Source organism: Cervus elaphus, chromosome 5 (assembly GCF_910594005.1).
Source record: "Cervus elaphus chromosome 5, mCerEla1.1, whole genome shotgun sequence".
NCBI classification, from domain to species: Eukaryota; Metazoa; Chordata; class Mammalia; order Artiodactyla; family Cervidae; genus Cervus; species Cervus elaphus.
In genome coordinates this window covers 8,465,879-8,481,273 of record NC_057819.1, presented here as the reverse complement: position 1 = coordinate 8,481,273, position 15,395 = coordinate 8,465,879, and the positions used below count along the sequence as shown (strand labels likewise).

The window sequence follows — 15,395 nt, the reverse complement described above, 5'->3', positions numbered from 1 at the left end:
TACCTCATCTTTTGCACAGAATGCTTGTTAGGTGTTTTTGAATTCAGGCAGCAGCTTTGAAGCTGTCGGAGGAGCCTGTGTTCTCCGGGGGTGGCTGGCCATCCGTTCCCCTGCAGAGGCCTGTTCTGTGGCTGAGAGGCTGCGGGTCAGGTGGGAACCAAGGGGCCATGAACCTCTGCTTCTCAATCCAGGTTGCGGGGTGCTAGTTAACGGTGGCGTTCTCTTGCTGTTCCAGTCCTCTGCCCTCACTGCATCCTCAGGTGTGCACAGAGCTCCTTACAGAGGTGGGCCTTTCAGACTTGAGCAGGACCCCATTTAGGTGTTGACTGTTCCAGAAATAGATTTTCAGGAACATAGGAGTGGGTTTGTGTTGTCCCTGGCTTGGGGGGAGAGGGGTTGGGGGTGGAGGGGGAACTGATGGTGAATAGATACATGAAAAACCATTCCAGTTATTTCAGTCTTAGTGCAGGGTCAGTGGTTCATCCCCATTAGCATAACCAACCAGTTCTGTCTCACTTTCTTGTGACATTACCGTCTTGGGTCTGTCTGCTTTTTTTCTCACAACAATACAGGGCTAAAGTTCTGAAAGAGTCCCTACTTCATCCCTAGGACAGATGGGAACATCTCTTGAGGAAAGTAGCAAAGTCTCAGGCATTTATGTAACAAAATACTTTATTAGTAGTTTGTTAAAATAATACCCTTCACATATAGCTAAAGTGCAAATTTCTCCCTCCAGTACAAAGCCAGCCCTTCAGTCAGGCTTCCTTGGTGTGCTTACAAAAAGCAAAACGGTAGAGGAGGCAAGGTTTAAGAAATATCTTATGGCATACAAATACAAAAATACTTTGTATCAAGGCTTGAATAACTCACTTGGGGCCATTGCATACATCGTTTCACTTCTCTTTTAGAAAACTACTCTGCTTGTTACACAGTTAAGTAACTGTAGAAACACTACATCAGAAGAGGGTCCTCCTTAGCGTCAGGATCTGAACTGTCTCCCCACACAGCACTCGGTGGGCATTCACCCTCGTTCAGACACCGACAGTCCAGTGCTGGACGTCACCGGCTCGGTCCCTGTAAAGGGGCTCGATGGTGTCCAGCCTCTGAACAGCGGCAGTGGTGTTGGCACCTGTGCCAGGTAATGATTGAGAAGACTCTGCCTCTGTAACGACAGTTTGGGTGTGTTACATGTAACGTTTCACATCTATGCTGCTGCCCCCAAGGGGACAGGGGCCATGGGGCAGGTAAGTGGATGAGAGGGATGCATCCTGGCTGTGGTAGAGGGTGTTTCTTGGTTCCTACAGAGCGGCATCCTAACTCATCACAAACGCTTGTCTGATACTGACTTGGCATCTGTCTTCTCTGATGTGTCCTAACACTTGACTTGGAGCAGGATTTAACTGTCGGGTGACAAACCCAGAGAAACTTTAGACTAAAACATCTGGTCTGAATTGCTGCAAATAGGAGAAACATCAATAGAAACCAGGCTAGCCACACCCCTGTTCTTAATTAGAAAAAGTCTCGATGCGGAAAAACAGCCATATCTGGTACCAGAGGTTTGGAAACTGGCTCAAAGCATGTTCCTTGGACTAAGCAAGGTGTCTAACTAGATACATGGTGAATGCTCACTTCCTGTCTCAGAAATCTGCTCTAGTAGTAAGATTAGTCACAACACTAATCGCTTCGTAGGGGCGCCAACACCTGTAAGAAAGCAAGCTTTCAATCCTTTCTCAGACCTGCAGCCAGTTCCTCCTCAGCCGTGCTGACGTCCCAGGGAGGCACAGACCCTCTCAGCTGGTTCCAGAAAGTGCTGGAAGGAGTTACTCCTCCAGGGCTCAGCCCACACTCCTCACCTAGTGCAAATTTTGCTCCAGAACTTGTGTTCTAGTTATACGAGCATGGATGCCCCTGAAGCCACTGGGACCACCCCAGGGGCCAGGGCCACCAGCAGACACCACACGTGTGCCAGCTCAAAGGAAAATAAATAACTTGGCTCAGTTATAAGTTATCTTGGGGACAAGGCTTAATAATTTAGTTTTCTTCTTTAAAGAGACATTTGGAGGTAAAGAATGTTTTCAGTTCCTTCCCCATCTCCTTCTGCTCTGGGAGACGACTAGGTTTCTAGAAATGTGGAGTTTTTTTCCCTCTGCTGGAACATCCCTTGCCACCAAGGAGGGATTCATAGCGTTAGGGCTTCACCGGCAGCGTCTCCTTGAACCCAGAGTGGTTGGGTCTGGCCTCTGGCAGTGCTACCGGGTACTCCGTGGTGGCGAAGAGCAGAGTGTCCAGGGTGGTCTCCGTGCACTTGGCGATGAAGCGGATGAAGGGCCTCACGTCGCCCTCGTTGGCGACCTCCAGCACGTGGTAGTACTCGGACCGCTGCTCCTTGCGGATGGTGATGGGCGGGTAGCCTGCCTGCATGAGGATGAGGTTCATGAGCAGGCGCGAGGTCCTGCCGTTGCCGTCGATGAAGGGGTGGATGTAGACGAGCTTGTAGTGGGCCAGGGCCGCAAACTCCACGGGGTGCAGGTTCATGGCGTCCTCCGAGTTGAACCACTGGACAAACTCCTGCATCTGCTTCTCTACCTCCTGTGGTGGGGGCGGGATGTGGTGGCCCACCAGGACCTGTGTGGTGCGGAAGCGGCCGGCCTCCACGGGGTCCACGTAGCCCAGCACCCGCCGGTGGATCTCCAGCACATCGCCGATGCTGACGGAGCCCACGCGGGACAGCAGCGTCGTGTTGACGTACGTCATGGCTGCGTGCATGCCGATGACCTCGTTCTGCTCCTCCAGGCTCTTCCCCGGCACTGCGTAGCGCGTCTCCAGGATGTGCCTGATCTCCGAGAGGGTGAGGGTGTTGCCCTCGATGGCCACCGTGTGGTAGATGTGGTGGTAGTACGTCTCCTCCATCACCCGGCGCAGCGCGGAGTTGCCCTTGGGGATGGACATGACCTTCTTCACTTTGCTGTCAATGATGCTGAAGAAGCGCTGGTCGATCTCCTCCACCAGCGGCAGCGTGCGGTCGCGGTTGACCAGCGCCTTCTCATGGTGGGGTGCGATGGTCAGCGCGCGGGTGTACAGGTAGTCCGCCTGGATGATGTCCTTGTCCTCCTCCGAGAAGATGCCGAACTCGTTGAGCGCGTCCACGAAGCCCGGGTCCATCTTGAGGGCGTGCAGGAAGAGCTTGTGGGCCTTCTGCCGCTTGCCCTGCCGTTTCATTTCCAGGGCCTGGTTCAGAGCTGCTTTGGCCTCCAACTTGCCGGCTAGAAAAGAGCCAGAGGCACAGAGCAGGCAGAGGATGTTCAGGGGGCCCGTCACCTGGGCTGTCTCCCCCACAGCCTCAGGGCCCCTCCAGCCAGGCTGTACATGCCCTTCCGTGTGCCTGTCTGTGCAGACAGGTTTGTTCCCCTGCAGCCCCGTGGGGCCCTGGGCTGGTCATTGTCCACTCAGGCCCCGAGCCACTCCACTGTGCGGGCATCAGCTGGGTGCCCTGGCCCCTCCTGAGCGGTGGTGTTCCTGGATGGCCACAGCTCCCATCAGGCAGCCCTCCCCTACAGCTGCTCCAGCCTGCAGCCACTCTAGTGACTTCTGGAGGTGCGGGTCCCTTCTCCCTGCATCCCCCCTGCCCCTTTAGACCCTGAGTGTGAAGGGCGCCCCACTGCTGCTAGGCCCTGGGGGCCTCCTCATCCCGGGACCTTCTGACCGAATGGTTTTCAACCAGGCCCTGCATCACACCTGGCCCTTTTCTGCCGCCCCCCAACTTCAGTGCCAGCCACACCTCCTGGGAGGCTTTTAGTTAAGGGTGCGGCGCCCTCCTACCCTTCCCACCTGGATCACTCTCCCCTCACACCCTCTCCCTCAGGTCTCTCCGCAGGCGTCCCCTCCTTCAGGGAGCCTTCCTGGCATGCTCCCTTGGCCCCCTCCGCTCCATAGCACCACCCCTATCTTGGCCACCTATTACCTTGTGTAGCTGGGAGCTCAGGGCAACCACGTGCCCTGCATACAGGACATAGCAGGCCCTCTGAACACCTGTGGGATCAACGATCGTTGAGCAGAGACGGCCAGTCTTACCTGGAGAGGCCTTGGTCTTGACCCCCAGCAGCGCCGCACCCCTGGAGGTAAGACTGAGCTCCGTGGACGGCCTGGTGCACTTGGTGATGGCGGGCTGCGCCCGCTCCAGCTTGCTCCTAAGCAGGTAGAAGCCCTTGAGCACAGTCAGACAGTGTTCTTCCACCGTCCCCAGCGGCAGCAGCAGGGCCAGCAGGGAGCCCAGCACCATGCTCAGCAGCATCGCCCACAGGAAGCGGCCCCAGACTGAGACCCACTTTGGTTCAGTCACCGCCATCACCGAAGCCATCGGCGTGAGTGTCATCTGGGCCCAGAGGCAGGCCCCTTGCACACATCCACAGGGGCCTGGGAGACAACAGGACCTGCAGGAGGTGAAGCAGGGGAATGACACCTTCAGGACACAGGCCTGGCTTCAGCAGAGTCTCAGAGACCTCCCCCCTCACCCCCACGCCTCTTAACTGATGACCGGGGGAGGGGGCAAGGCAAAGATGGGTGCCATGTCCAGGGTGGTGCGACTGCAAAGGAACACTGCTGCAGCTCGACACTTACTAAACACTTGCTGTGTGCCAGGCCCCGTGCTGAACCCTGGTGGCAGCCTCGTACGATCTCTCCTGCGGCCTTCAAGCAGAAGCCTGGCTCTGCGGCTGACACAGGTTCAGGGAAGTGAAGGCCCTTGCCCAGAGGCACTCGGACAGCAAGTGACGGCCTTGGGACCTGAGTGCGGAACCCATGGCTCTAGTCTCCCCACTTATGCACAAATCTCTGTGGCCTCAGACCCGAAACTGGGTGTTCTGGATACACAAGACACATGTCCAACAGCTAAGGCAGTTCTGAGGCTCGTTTGAGAAGTACATCTGTTTGGGGGCCTGATTTATTGCCACCTGGGCAACCACCTCCCCCTGCCCTGGCCGTGATATTACCCACAATACTGTTTCCTGCTCTGGCCTTCCTTTTCTGGCCTGTCCAGCAGGCATCTGGCCTACAGTTTGGGCAGTCTGAGAATCTTAAGAGGAACTCAGGTTGTGGGTCTGAGGCGTGATTGCCCTCTATGACAGTGAGCAGGTACTTGGGGCTGGCAGTGGGAGTGGAGGAGTCCAGTCTGCAAGCACCACCATGCTAACAATAAGCATTTATTAGGCAACTATGGTGTGCTGGGTACTGAGCTGAGTACCAGCTGTGCCTTATCTCCCCCCTCATCATCCCACGGAGGTAAGCTGCCCCAGGCGTTAACTTTTCAGCTGAGGAAAACTAACACACTGAATAAGTCAACACCCAGACGACCCACAAGAAGTAAACAGGCATCAGGAACGAATCCCCAGTGCATCTGTGTCTAGAGTACCTAGGTTTTCCCCACCACCTTAACTCACAACCAGGGCCCAAGCACCAACTCCTGGGACTAGACCCAAGACCCAGAACTGATGACGTTTCAGGGGGAGCCTGGCTGGTCGATACGGAACATCTAAAAGGCTTGGTACGAACTCTAATGGGGAGGTACAGAAGAAGGTGCGGGTCACTGCTCCGTCTAGGTGGTCGGGGCTCTCCGGCCCGGCTGCAGCTTGCCGGGGAGGAAGTGTGTTCCTGGGAGGCACGAATCTCAATGCTCACTAGCTAGGAAAAGGGAAACTGAGGACCCGAGAGGACACTGAACTAAGGTCATCCTGGGGACCCTCCCCTTTCCGAACCCCACCCAGGTTTCACTGCCCCGCTGCACCCTTCCCCGCCCACCCCCTCCTCACCTCGCGCCGCTGCCGGGCCCTGTTGCCACCTTCTCAGCGCTCACAGTCTTGGCTGGCGGCCGGCTCCCCGGACCTCCGCCGCCGGCCCATGGCCCCGCCCTCGGCGACTCGCCATTGGTCGGTCCGCCAGCCTCTTCGCAGCGGATTGGCTTCCTCAACTCGTCGGCGTCTCGCACTTCCGGGTTCCCGAGTCGGCCTCCGCTTTCCCGGGAAAGACGCGCCGTGGGCCACTCCCATTGGCTGGCTCCTGTATCGGTCTCGTGCTCGAAAGGGCCAATAAGCAATAGGGAGGGCGGGGCCAGGGCGACCAGCGGGAGCCCTGGGCACGGGGGAAATCCCCCACCTAGGCGGCTTTGGGGCCTTCTGGGTAGCGACAGGGAAACGAGGTTCCGATTACCTTTCCCTTATGCCCAGGGGAGGGTGAGAAGGGGCCCTGGGAAGGAGGGTACCTCAGTTTCCTTAGGTGTAAAATGAGGAGGCTGATGGTTTAAACCTGTGTCTGACTTCCGAGCCCGTATTCACAGCCTGGTCTCTGCTACCAGGTCTGCCGGCTTCTCTCTCTCACCTTCTTTTCCTAAGTTTTAAATTTACATACTCTTGCGAAGAGCCAGCCTGGTTCTCCTGCCTCCCGGTGTGGACAAAGAATGTTGCTGCCATTCCGGTAAACAACAGACTGTGGCCATCCCACAAGCCATCAACCAGCTGCCCAGAGGGTGTGTCCTGAGGGGAATTCAGGATGGAGAAAAATAGAATAGGGGGCCTAGACAGTTCAGATGCAATCAAAGGAATAATTTCAATGAGCCTAGATTCTTCCATCTTCTCATATCTAGGAGAGCAGTAGAATCATTAACTTGAGATGTCTGTTTTTGTGATTAACGGTCATGTTTGGATGTTCAACTGCATCTCTCCCCCACCCCACCCTCCACATGGCCCCAGCCAAAACTCATCCTAGCTCCTCCCTTAGCTCTTTGGAACAGATCTTCAGAGCTGAGAGACTCTGTATTGGGCCATATAGTCCTCAGTAATGTGCCCGAATAAGACAACTTTGAGCTTGTATGGTTTCTGGTTTTTTTTTTTTTTTCTTCAGTTGACAGAAGTTTTCCTTGAAGCAGAGAGCCGAAACCTCCATCTTAATTTGCAAATATTGACATTAAACATGCAGGACGCATCCAGAAATGCTAAGCTCTAAGTATATGAGGTTAAAAAAAAAATGTTACCACTACAGATTCTGAAGTCAGAGAGACCTGGGCTTCAATTCAGATTTTGTCACCTCCACTCTGTGTCCTTGGGCAAGTCTCAGTCCCCCCATTTGTAAAGTGGGGGCTAACAGCCTGCCTCACTTTTGCCCTGAAGTCTGGGGTTTGCAGAAGCCCTGACACCAAATCAAGTTCCTCTTATGCCATGCACAGCATGCTAAAATGCTAAGGAGCTGAGGTTTATGACAAAGAGGATTTATTCAAGAGGTAGCCAAGTGAGGAGACAGGAGAACAAATCTAAGATCCTTCTCTCTGAAAGCCAGGGGCTCAGGGTATTTACTTGAGTTTCTCTTGCATTTCCCTTGTGGCTCAGCTGCTAAAGAAACTGCCCGCAATGCGGGAGACCTGGGTTGGGAAGATCCCCTGGAAAAGGGAAAGGCTACCTACTCCAGTATTCTGACCTAGAGAATTCCATGGACTGTATAGTTGATGGGGTTGCAAACACTGAGTGACTTTTTTAACAGGAGGGAAAGGGGTAAGGCACAACTTTTGAAAGAATGATGTAGCCCAAGGACACAAGATAAACCAATTAGAATCAAGTGGGACCAAGATGGCAGACAAGACTAGACCTTGATCCTCAATCAGCAAGTGAAATGACAAGACCCAGAGGCGCCATGACAGTTCCAAGGCCCTGTCAAAAGACCAAGAAGTGGGTCGTGGCCCAAATCCTGGAAATCTCCGTCCTGTCCCCAAATAGTTGGAATAATCCTCCCATCATTAGCATATGAAATTACCCAGCCTATAAAAACTAACCATGCGACATTTTGCATCATACTTGCCCTTTGCGATGGCCCATGCTCTATCTGTGGAGTGTGCTTACCTCTGCTGCTGCTGCTAATTTGCTTCAGTTGTGTCTGACTCTGTGCGACCCCATAGACGGCAGCCCACCAGGCTCCCCCGTACCTGGGATTCTCCAGGCAAGAACACTGGAGTGGGTTGTCATTTCCTTCTCCAATGCATGAAAGTGAAAAGTGAAAATGAAGTCGCTCAGGCGTGTCCGACTCTTCCCGACCCCATGGACTATAGCCCACCAGGCTCCTCCGTCCATGGGATTGTCCAGGCAAGAGTACTGGAGTGGGTTGCCATTGCCTTCTCAATATATCCACTACTTACCTATCATTTTGTCTCTCACTGAATTCTTTCTGTGATGAGAAATCAAGAACCTGAGCTTCATTAGGTCCTGAAGCCAGGTACCATGGGTTTTGGCTGGGTTTAAGTCCCAGCCATGTGGGTTCAAGTTCCAAGCAGGCTTTTGGCTGGATTTGAGTCCCAAATATTGTTTCCTTGGGCTCCAAAATCACTGCAGATGGTGACTGCAGCCATGAAATTAAAAGATGCTTGCTCCTTGGAAGAAAGGTTATGACCTAGACAGCATATTAAAAAACAGAGACATTACTTTGTCAAAAAAGGTCTGTCTAGTCAAAGCTATGGTTTTTCCAGTAGTCATGTATGGATGTGAGAGTTGGACTATAAAGAAAGCTGAATACCCAAGAGTTGTTGCTTTTGAACTGTGGTGTTGGAGAAGACTCTTGAGAGTCCCTTGGACTTCAAGGACATCCAACCAGTCCATCCTAAAGGAAATCAGTCCTGAATATTCATTGGAAGGACTGATGCTGAAGCTGAAACTCCAATACCTTGGCCACCTGGTGCGAAGAGCTGACTCATCTGAAAAGACCCTGATGCTGGGAAAGATTGAGGGCAGGAAGAGAAGGGGATGACAGAGGATGAGATGGTTGGATGGCATCACTGACTCAATGGACATAAGTTTGAGTAAACTCTGGGAGTTGGTGATGGACAGGGAGGCCTGGCATGCTGCAGTTCATGGGGTCGCAAAGAGTCAGACACGACAGCAACTGAACTGAACTGAGTCCCAGTCACGTGGGTTCAAGTCCCAAGCAGGATTTTGGCTGAGTTCAAGAGCCACATGGGTTTGAGTCCCAAACTGGGTTTAGGCTGGTTTCGAGTCCCAGCATGTGGGTTTAAGTCCCAATCTGTGGTAAATGATTTCATTTTCACTTTCAGGGTTTTATGAGATGAATAAAGCTGCTGGGTGGATGGAGGCTTGAGGACCATGGGGCAGGTAACTGGAAGAAGGTGTGAAAACTATGGTTCTGTGCAGGCGTAACTAAGCTACAGGCCTCCACACATTCAAAAGGTCACAGAGGGACCCTCACCACGCCCCGGTGAAGGGTGAGTGATCCTAACCCGTCTCAGCCAGCTCAGTTCAATCTAGACACAACTGACTCCAACTCGGGTAAACATCTTATTGTTTAGCTATGGGCAGCTTCTGAAACGAAGCAGGGTCCTATAGTCCTTCTCCACATGTCCCCCACCTGCCTTTTGTCTGTGGAAAAACTTTCACCAAGAATGAGTTTAATCGGAGAAGTGAGAAAATGCAGGCACAGAGGAAGAGAGTCCAAGGAGATTAAACAATAATAGCTTCGTCACTATGCACAATCAAGGACATTTCTCGTTCCTCTTCGTGGGCTATAGATAATATTCTAAGTCATATCTTGTGAGCTGTCTGATAGATACTGAAACCCCCACCAGTGGAAGAAGTTAACTACATGATAGTCAGAATAGCCATGCCATAAGCTGCCACAATTCCAAGAACTGGCCTCAAGAAAATAAGAAGAAACAGACCCTGGAACTGAAGATTACTTGTACTTAAAACAATCAAAACGATACTGGTCAGACTGCCATACAACCAGTTTCAAGATGACTGTCAGAGCTGCTGGTGCTGTTTCTACATGCAGCCCCCTTCCTCCACCTATAGAAGCTCTTTTCCACTGTTTGTGGTGGGTGGGGGTGAGAAGTCAGCCTATGGACTGAAATCTTTCCTCCATCACCCTGGTTGTGGGCAACAAAAATAAAGCAAACTTTTGTTCCATTAGTGTTGCTTCTTTATCAGCTTTTGAGCAGAGAACAGTCCATGCTCCACTTTTAGTTACGCTTGGGGGACACACAACTCTTAAAATGACCTTAGTGGAGGCAGATGAAATAGATTCAACCCACGGTTGCCCCTATTTTTGGATCATTCCTTAATCTTAAGAAATAAAGGCAACAACTGTTCTGGCTCCTTCTTGCTGAGAAGGGGTGTAGCTCGATGAATCAAACCATTTAGCACCATTCATTTGAAAATATTCTCTTGTTCCCAGATTCAAGTTAACATTTTGATCCCAATAAACAATCACCACCTACATACCAGCTGTCAAGGCATTTATAGGCCCAAGATTGGTAACTGAAACCACAAAGATGTAGCCTGAGGGGGAACAGAGAATGCCAGATATTTGAAGCTCCAATACTTTGGCCACCTGATGCGAAGAACTGAGTGTTGGAAAAGACCCTGGTGCTGGGAAAGATTGAGGGCAGGAGGAGAAGGGGATGACAGAGGATGAGATGGTTGGATGGCATCACTGACTCAATGGACATGAGTTTGAGTAGGCTCCAGGAGTTGGTGATGGACAGGGGATGCCTGGTATGTTGCAGTCCATGGGGTTGCAAAGAGTCAAACATGACTGAGCAACTGAACTGAACTGAAGTTCTTATGGAAGAAACATAGCCTGGGAAAACTCAGTACAGTTTCTATAATATCTTGACCAAGTAGAATCTTGCCAGGGGGAGACACCAGGGTCTTAAAAAAAAAATATCCAAGCAGAGGGACTTCCCTGGTGGTCCAGTTGTTAAGACTTCACCTTCTAATGCCCGAGGTGTGGGTACGATCCCTGGTCAGGGAGCTAAAATCTCATGTGCCTTGAAGCTAAAACACCAAAACAAAACAGAAACAATACTTTAATAAATTCAATACAGACTTTAAAAAAAAGTCCCACATTAAAAAAAAAAAAGAACAACTTTTGAATCTAAGACCATGAGGAGAGGACCAAATTTGTTTAGTCAAGAAAAAAACAGGGGACAGGAAATTCTGTTATTAGCCCAACATATTGCTTGTGAAGGGAGAAGGAAATGGCAATTCACTCCAGTATTCTTGCCCGGAGCATCCCATGGACAAAGGAGCTTGAGGGCTATAGTCCATGGGGTTGCGAAGAGTCCGACTGAAGCGGCTTAGCACAGCCTTGCTTGTGAAGACAAAGTGAAGTTAGGGAGAGTTGGAAAATTAATGAGAGGCACAATCAAGGAATCAGCATGATCCAATACAGAAAAAAGATTTTGGATGACATGTCCAATAGCTAGAGAGATTAGCAGTTTTCAAACTTGGCACAAGTAGGTAGTCAGCCCTGGGAGGGTAGAAGCCAAGAGAAGGCATAACAAGAGAAGGATCATCCTGGTAACCTAATGAGAGAGTTAATTCTTAGGTAGGTTGATAAGGAGTCCAGGGCCTTGAGGAGGAGAAAGGGGTCTGGGGTCCTCAAAGAGGAGAAAAAGACATTTTTTTTCCTATATTGTTTGGGCTTCTTTGGTGGCTCAGCTGGTAAAGAATCTGCCTGCAATGTGGGAGACCTGGGTTTGATCCCTGGGTTTGGTAGATCCCCTGGAGAAAGGAAAGGCTACCCACTCCAGTATTCTGGTCTAGCGGAAAGAGGGTCGCAAAGAGTCAGACAGACTGAGCGACTTTCACTTTCACTTCACTTTTGTCTTAGTCAGATAAGGCGTTTGTTCTTAAACTCTGAGTTGTTATGACAACACTTTTTTTTTTCCCCTTTATTTATTTATTTTTTTTCAGTGGGTTTTGTCATACATTGATATGAATCAGCTATAGATTTACATGTATTCCCCATCCCGATGCCCCCTCCCACCTCCCTCTCCACCCGATTCCTCTGGGTCTTCCCAGTGCACCAGGCCCGAGCACTTGTCTCATGCATCCCACCTGGGCTGGTGATCTGTTTCACCATAGATAATATACATGCTGTTCTTTTGAAACATCCCACCCTCGCCTTCTCCCACAGAGTCCAAAAGTCTGTTCTGTACTTCTGTGTCTCTTTTTCTGTTTTGCATATAGGGTTGTTGTTACCATCTTTCTAAATTCCATATATATGTGTTAGTATGCTGTAATGTTCTTTATCTTTCTGGCTTACTTCACTCTGTATAATGGGCTCCAGTTTCATCCATCTCATTAGGACTGGTTCAAATGAATTCTTTTTAACGGCTGAGTAATATTCCATGGTGTATATGTACCACAGCTTCCTTATCCATTCATCTGCTGATGGGCATGTAGGTTGCTTCCATGTCCTGGCTACTATAAACAGTGTTGCGATGAACATTGGGGTGCACGTGTCTCTTTCAGATCTGGTTTCCTTGGTGTGTATGCCCAGAAGTGGGATTGCTGGGTCATATGGCAGTTCTATTTCCAGTTTTTTAAGAATCTCCACACTGTTTTCCATAGCAGCTGTACTAGTTTGCATTCCCACCAACAGTGTAAGAGGGTTCCCTTTTCTCCACACCCTCTCCAGCATTTATTGCTTGTAGACTTTTGGATAGCAGCCATCCTGACTGGCGTGTAATGGTACCTCATTGTGGTTTTGATTTGCATTTCTCTGATGATGAGTGATGTTGAGCATCTTTTCATGTGTTTGTTAGCCATCTGTATGTCTTCTTTGGAGAAATGTCTGTTTAGTTCTTTGGCCCATTTTTTGATTGGGTCATTTATTTTTCTGGAATTGAGCTTCAAGAGTTGCTTGTATATTTTTGAGATTAATCCTTTGTCTGTTTCTTCATTTGCTATTATTTTCTCCCAATCTGAGGGCTGTCTTTTTACCTTACTTATAGTTTCCTTTGTTGTGCAAAAGCTTTTAAGTTTCATTAGGTCCCATTTGTTTAGTTTTGCTTTTATTTCCAATATTCTGGGAGGTGGGTCATAGAGGATCTTGCTGTGGTTTATGTCGGAGAGTGTTTTGCCTTTGTTCTCCTCTAGGAGTTTTATAGTTTCTGGTCTTACATTTAGATCTTTAATCCATTTTGAGTTTATTTTTGTGTATGGTGTTAGAAAGTGTTCTAGTTTCATTCTTTTACAAGTGGTTGACCAGCTTTCCCAGCACCACTTGTTAAAGAGGTTGTCTTTTTTCCATTGTATATCCTTGCCTCCTTTGTCAAAGATAAGGTGTCCATAGGTTCGTGGATTTATCTCTTGGCTTTCTATTCTGTTCCACTGATCTATATTTCTGTCTTTGTGCCAGTACCATATGTCTTGATGACTGTGGCTTTGTAGTATAGTCTGAAGTCAGGCAGGTTGATTCCTCCAGTTCCATTCTTCTTTCTCAAGATTACTTTGGCTATTTGAGGTTTTTTGTATTTCCATACAAATTGTGAAATTATTTGTTCTAGTTCTGTGAAAAATACTGTTGGTAGCTTGATAGGGATTGCATTGAATCTATAGATTGCTTTGGGTAGAATGGCCATTTTGACAATATTGATTCTTCCAATCCATGAGCATGGTATGTTTCTCCATCTGTTTTGTGTCCTCTTTGATTTCTTTCATCAGTGTTTTATAGTTTTCTATGTATAGGTCTTTTGTTTCTTTAGGTAGATATACTCCTAAGTATCTTATTCTTTTTGTTGCAATGGTGAATGGTATTGTTTCCTTAATTTCTCTTTCTGTTTTTTCATTGTTAGTATATAGGAATGCAAGGGATTTTTGTGTGTTAATTTTATATCCTGCAACTTTACTATATTCATTGATTAGCTCTAGTAATTTTCTGGAAGAGTCTTTAGGGTTTTCTATGTAGAGGATCATGTCATCTGCAAACAGCGAGAGTTTCACTTTTTCTTTTCCTATCTGGATTCCTTTTACTTCTTTTTCTGCTCTGATTGCTGTGGCCAAAACTTCCAACACTATGTTGAATAGTAGTGGTGAGAGTGGGCACCCTTGTCTTGTTCCTGATTTCAGGGGAAATGCTTTCAATTTTTCACCATTGAGGGTGATGCTTGCTGTGGGTTTGACAACACTCTTTAAGACTAACTTGCTTTAAGCTCAGAGCTAATGATTACACAACAGAACAATGTATCTTGCTTAAGGGTATGTTTTTCCTTAAGCTCTGGACTAATGGTTATATAACAACTATGTATTTGCTCAAGGACATGTATCTCCTTCTTATCAAGAACCTTCTGACTAATCTTGCTATCCTAAGATGTATGTTGTGGGAGTGGGTCTGGTAAAAGTATGTAAGGCCTTGATAAGACTAGGGACGGGGCACTCTCCATCCCCCTGCTGATGTCTGTGTCAGAAGATTTCTCTGTCCCTTCTTATAATTTAATAAAACTCTGCTATACAAAACCTCTTGAATGATTAAGCCTGGTCCCTCATCCTGAAGTTAAGTCTTAGGAGATCATGAATCTGACATCATTCACTGTAAGCTATCACTAACAAGTTAATTAAATTGCCCTCTGGGACTTCCCTGGTGGTCCAGGGGTTAAGAATCCACCTGCTAATGCAGGATACATGGGTTTGATCACTGCTGTCGGGGAAGATCCCACATGCCTTGGGGCAACTAAGCCCATGTGCCACAACTACTGAGCCTGTGCTCAGCACCAGGAGATATTAATGTTTGGTAGAAACCAATACAATTCTGTAAAGTGATTAACATTAATTAAAAAATAAATTAAAAAAAAAAAAGAAGCCACTGCAATGAGAAGCCCATGCACTGTAATTAGAGAGTAGCCCCTGTTTGCAGCAGCTAGTGAAAGCTGGTGCTCATCAACGAAGACAGTGCAGTCAATAAATAAATAAATACAATTTAAAAATAATAATAAATAAAATCTATAAAAAGAAAAAAAGAATCTGCCTTGCAATGCAGGGGACTTGGGTTCAATTCCTGGTCAGGGAACTAAGATTCCACATGCTTAAGAGCAACTAAGCCTGCCTGCCACAGCTACTGTGCCCGAGGGTCACAACGAAAGATCCTGAATGATGTAACCGAGACCCGGCGCAGCCAAATAAATAAACAGATATTAAAGAAAAAAGCAGATTGCCTTCTGAGGATTACCAGAAGGCAATTGCCATCTCTGTAGCAATTGCTCTCACCTCAACTTCTTTCTGAAAAGAAACCTGAGATTCCATAAGGGGCTCATTGCCCCCTTGGAGAAGTCAGTGGGACTTCTGGAACCAGCCGAGGTTTGGATGATCTTGGTCCTGGCTTTTTTTCTGTAGCGAGCATGGTTTCTGTTTCCCCATCAAGTTCCACATACGTGTGGTCCAGTGAGGATGGAGGTGGTTTTCCGGATGTCTATGCATCAAGATTTCAGTCTAGAGGTTCATTGTCTTCTCTAAGAGCTTCCTAAACGAGTTTCGCTATAAGTCCAAAGTTGGGGATCTGAATGAGGCAGAACCTGGCCACCCCCCTGCCCCCTGGAATCCCCGTGAGTCTAGAGCTTCCCTTCTGCT

The 15,395-nt window shown here is 48.7% G+C and overlaps 1 protein-coding gene across 1 annotated transcript; it reads right to left on the bottom strand.

Annotated features, from left to right (window-relative positions):
• Window positions 1-654: 654 nt before the first annotated feature.
• Window positions 655-5,911, bottom strand: FICD (FIC domain protein adenylyltransferase). Its single transcript, XM_043901533.1, has 3 exons — window positions 5,805-5,911; window positions 4,072-4,430; window positions 655-3,263 (listed from the first exon to the last, which is right to left on the bottom strand). Exons 2-3 carry the CDS (start codon window positions 4,370-4,372, stop codon window positions 2,188-2,190), a joined length of 1,377 nt encoding a protein of 458 aa, XP_043757468.1. The 5' UTR covers window positions 4,373-4,430; window positions 5,805-5,911; the 3' UTR covers window positions 655-2,187.
• Between the last annotated feature and the right edge of the window lie 9,484 nt (window positions 5,912-15,395).

Coding starts and splice junctions, on each gene's coding strand:
- FICD (XM_043901533.1), bottom strand. CDS start 4,372: ATGACACTCACGCCGATGGCTTCGGTGATGGCGGTGACTGAACCAAAG. Junction 3,264..4,071: donor CAAGACCAAGGCCTCTCCAG/GTAAGACTGGCC, acceptor GCTCTTTTCTAG/CCGGCAAGTTGGAGGCCAAA.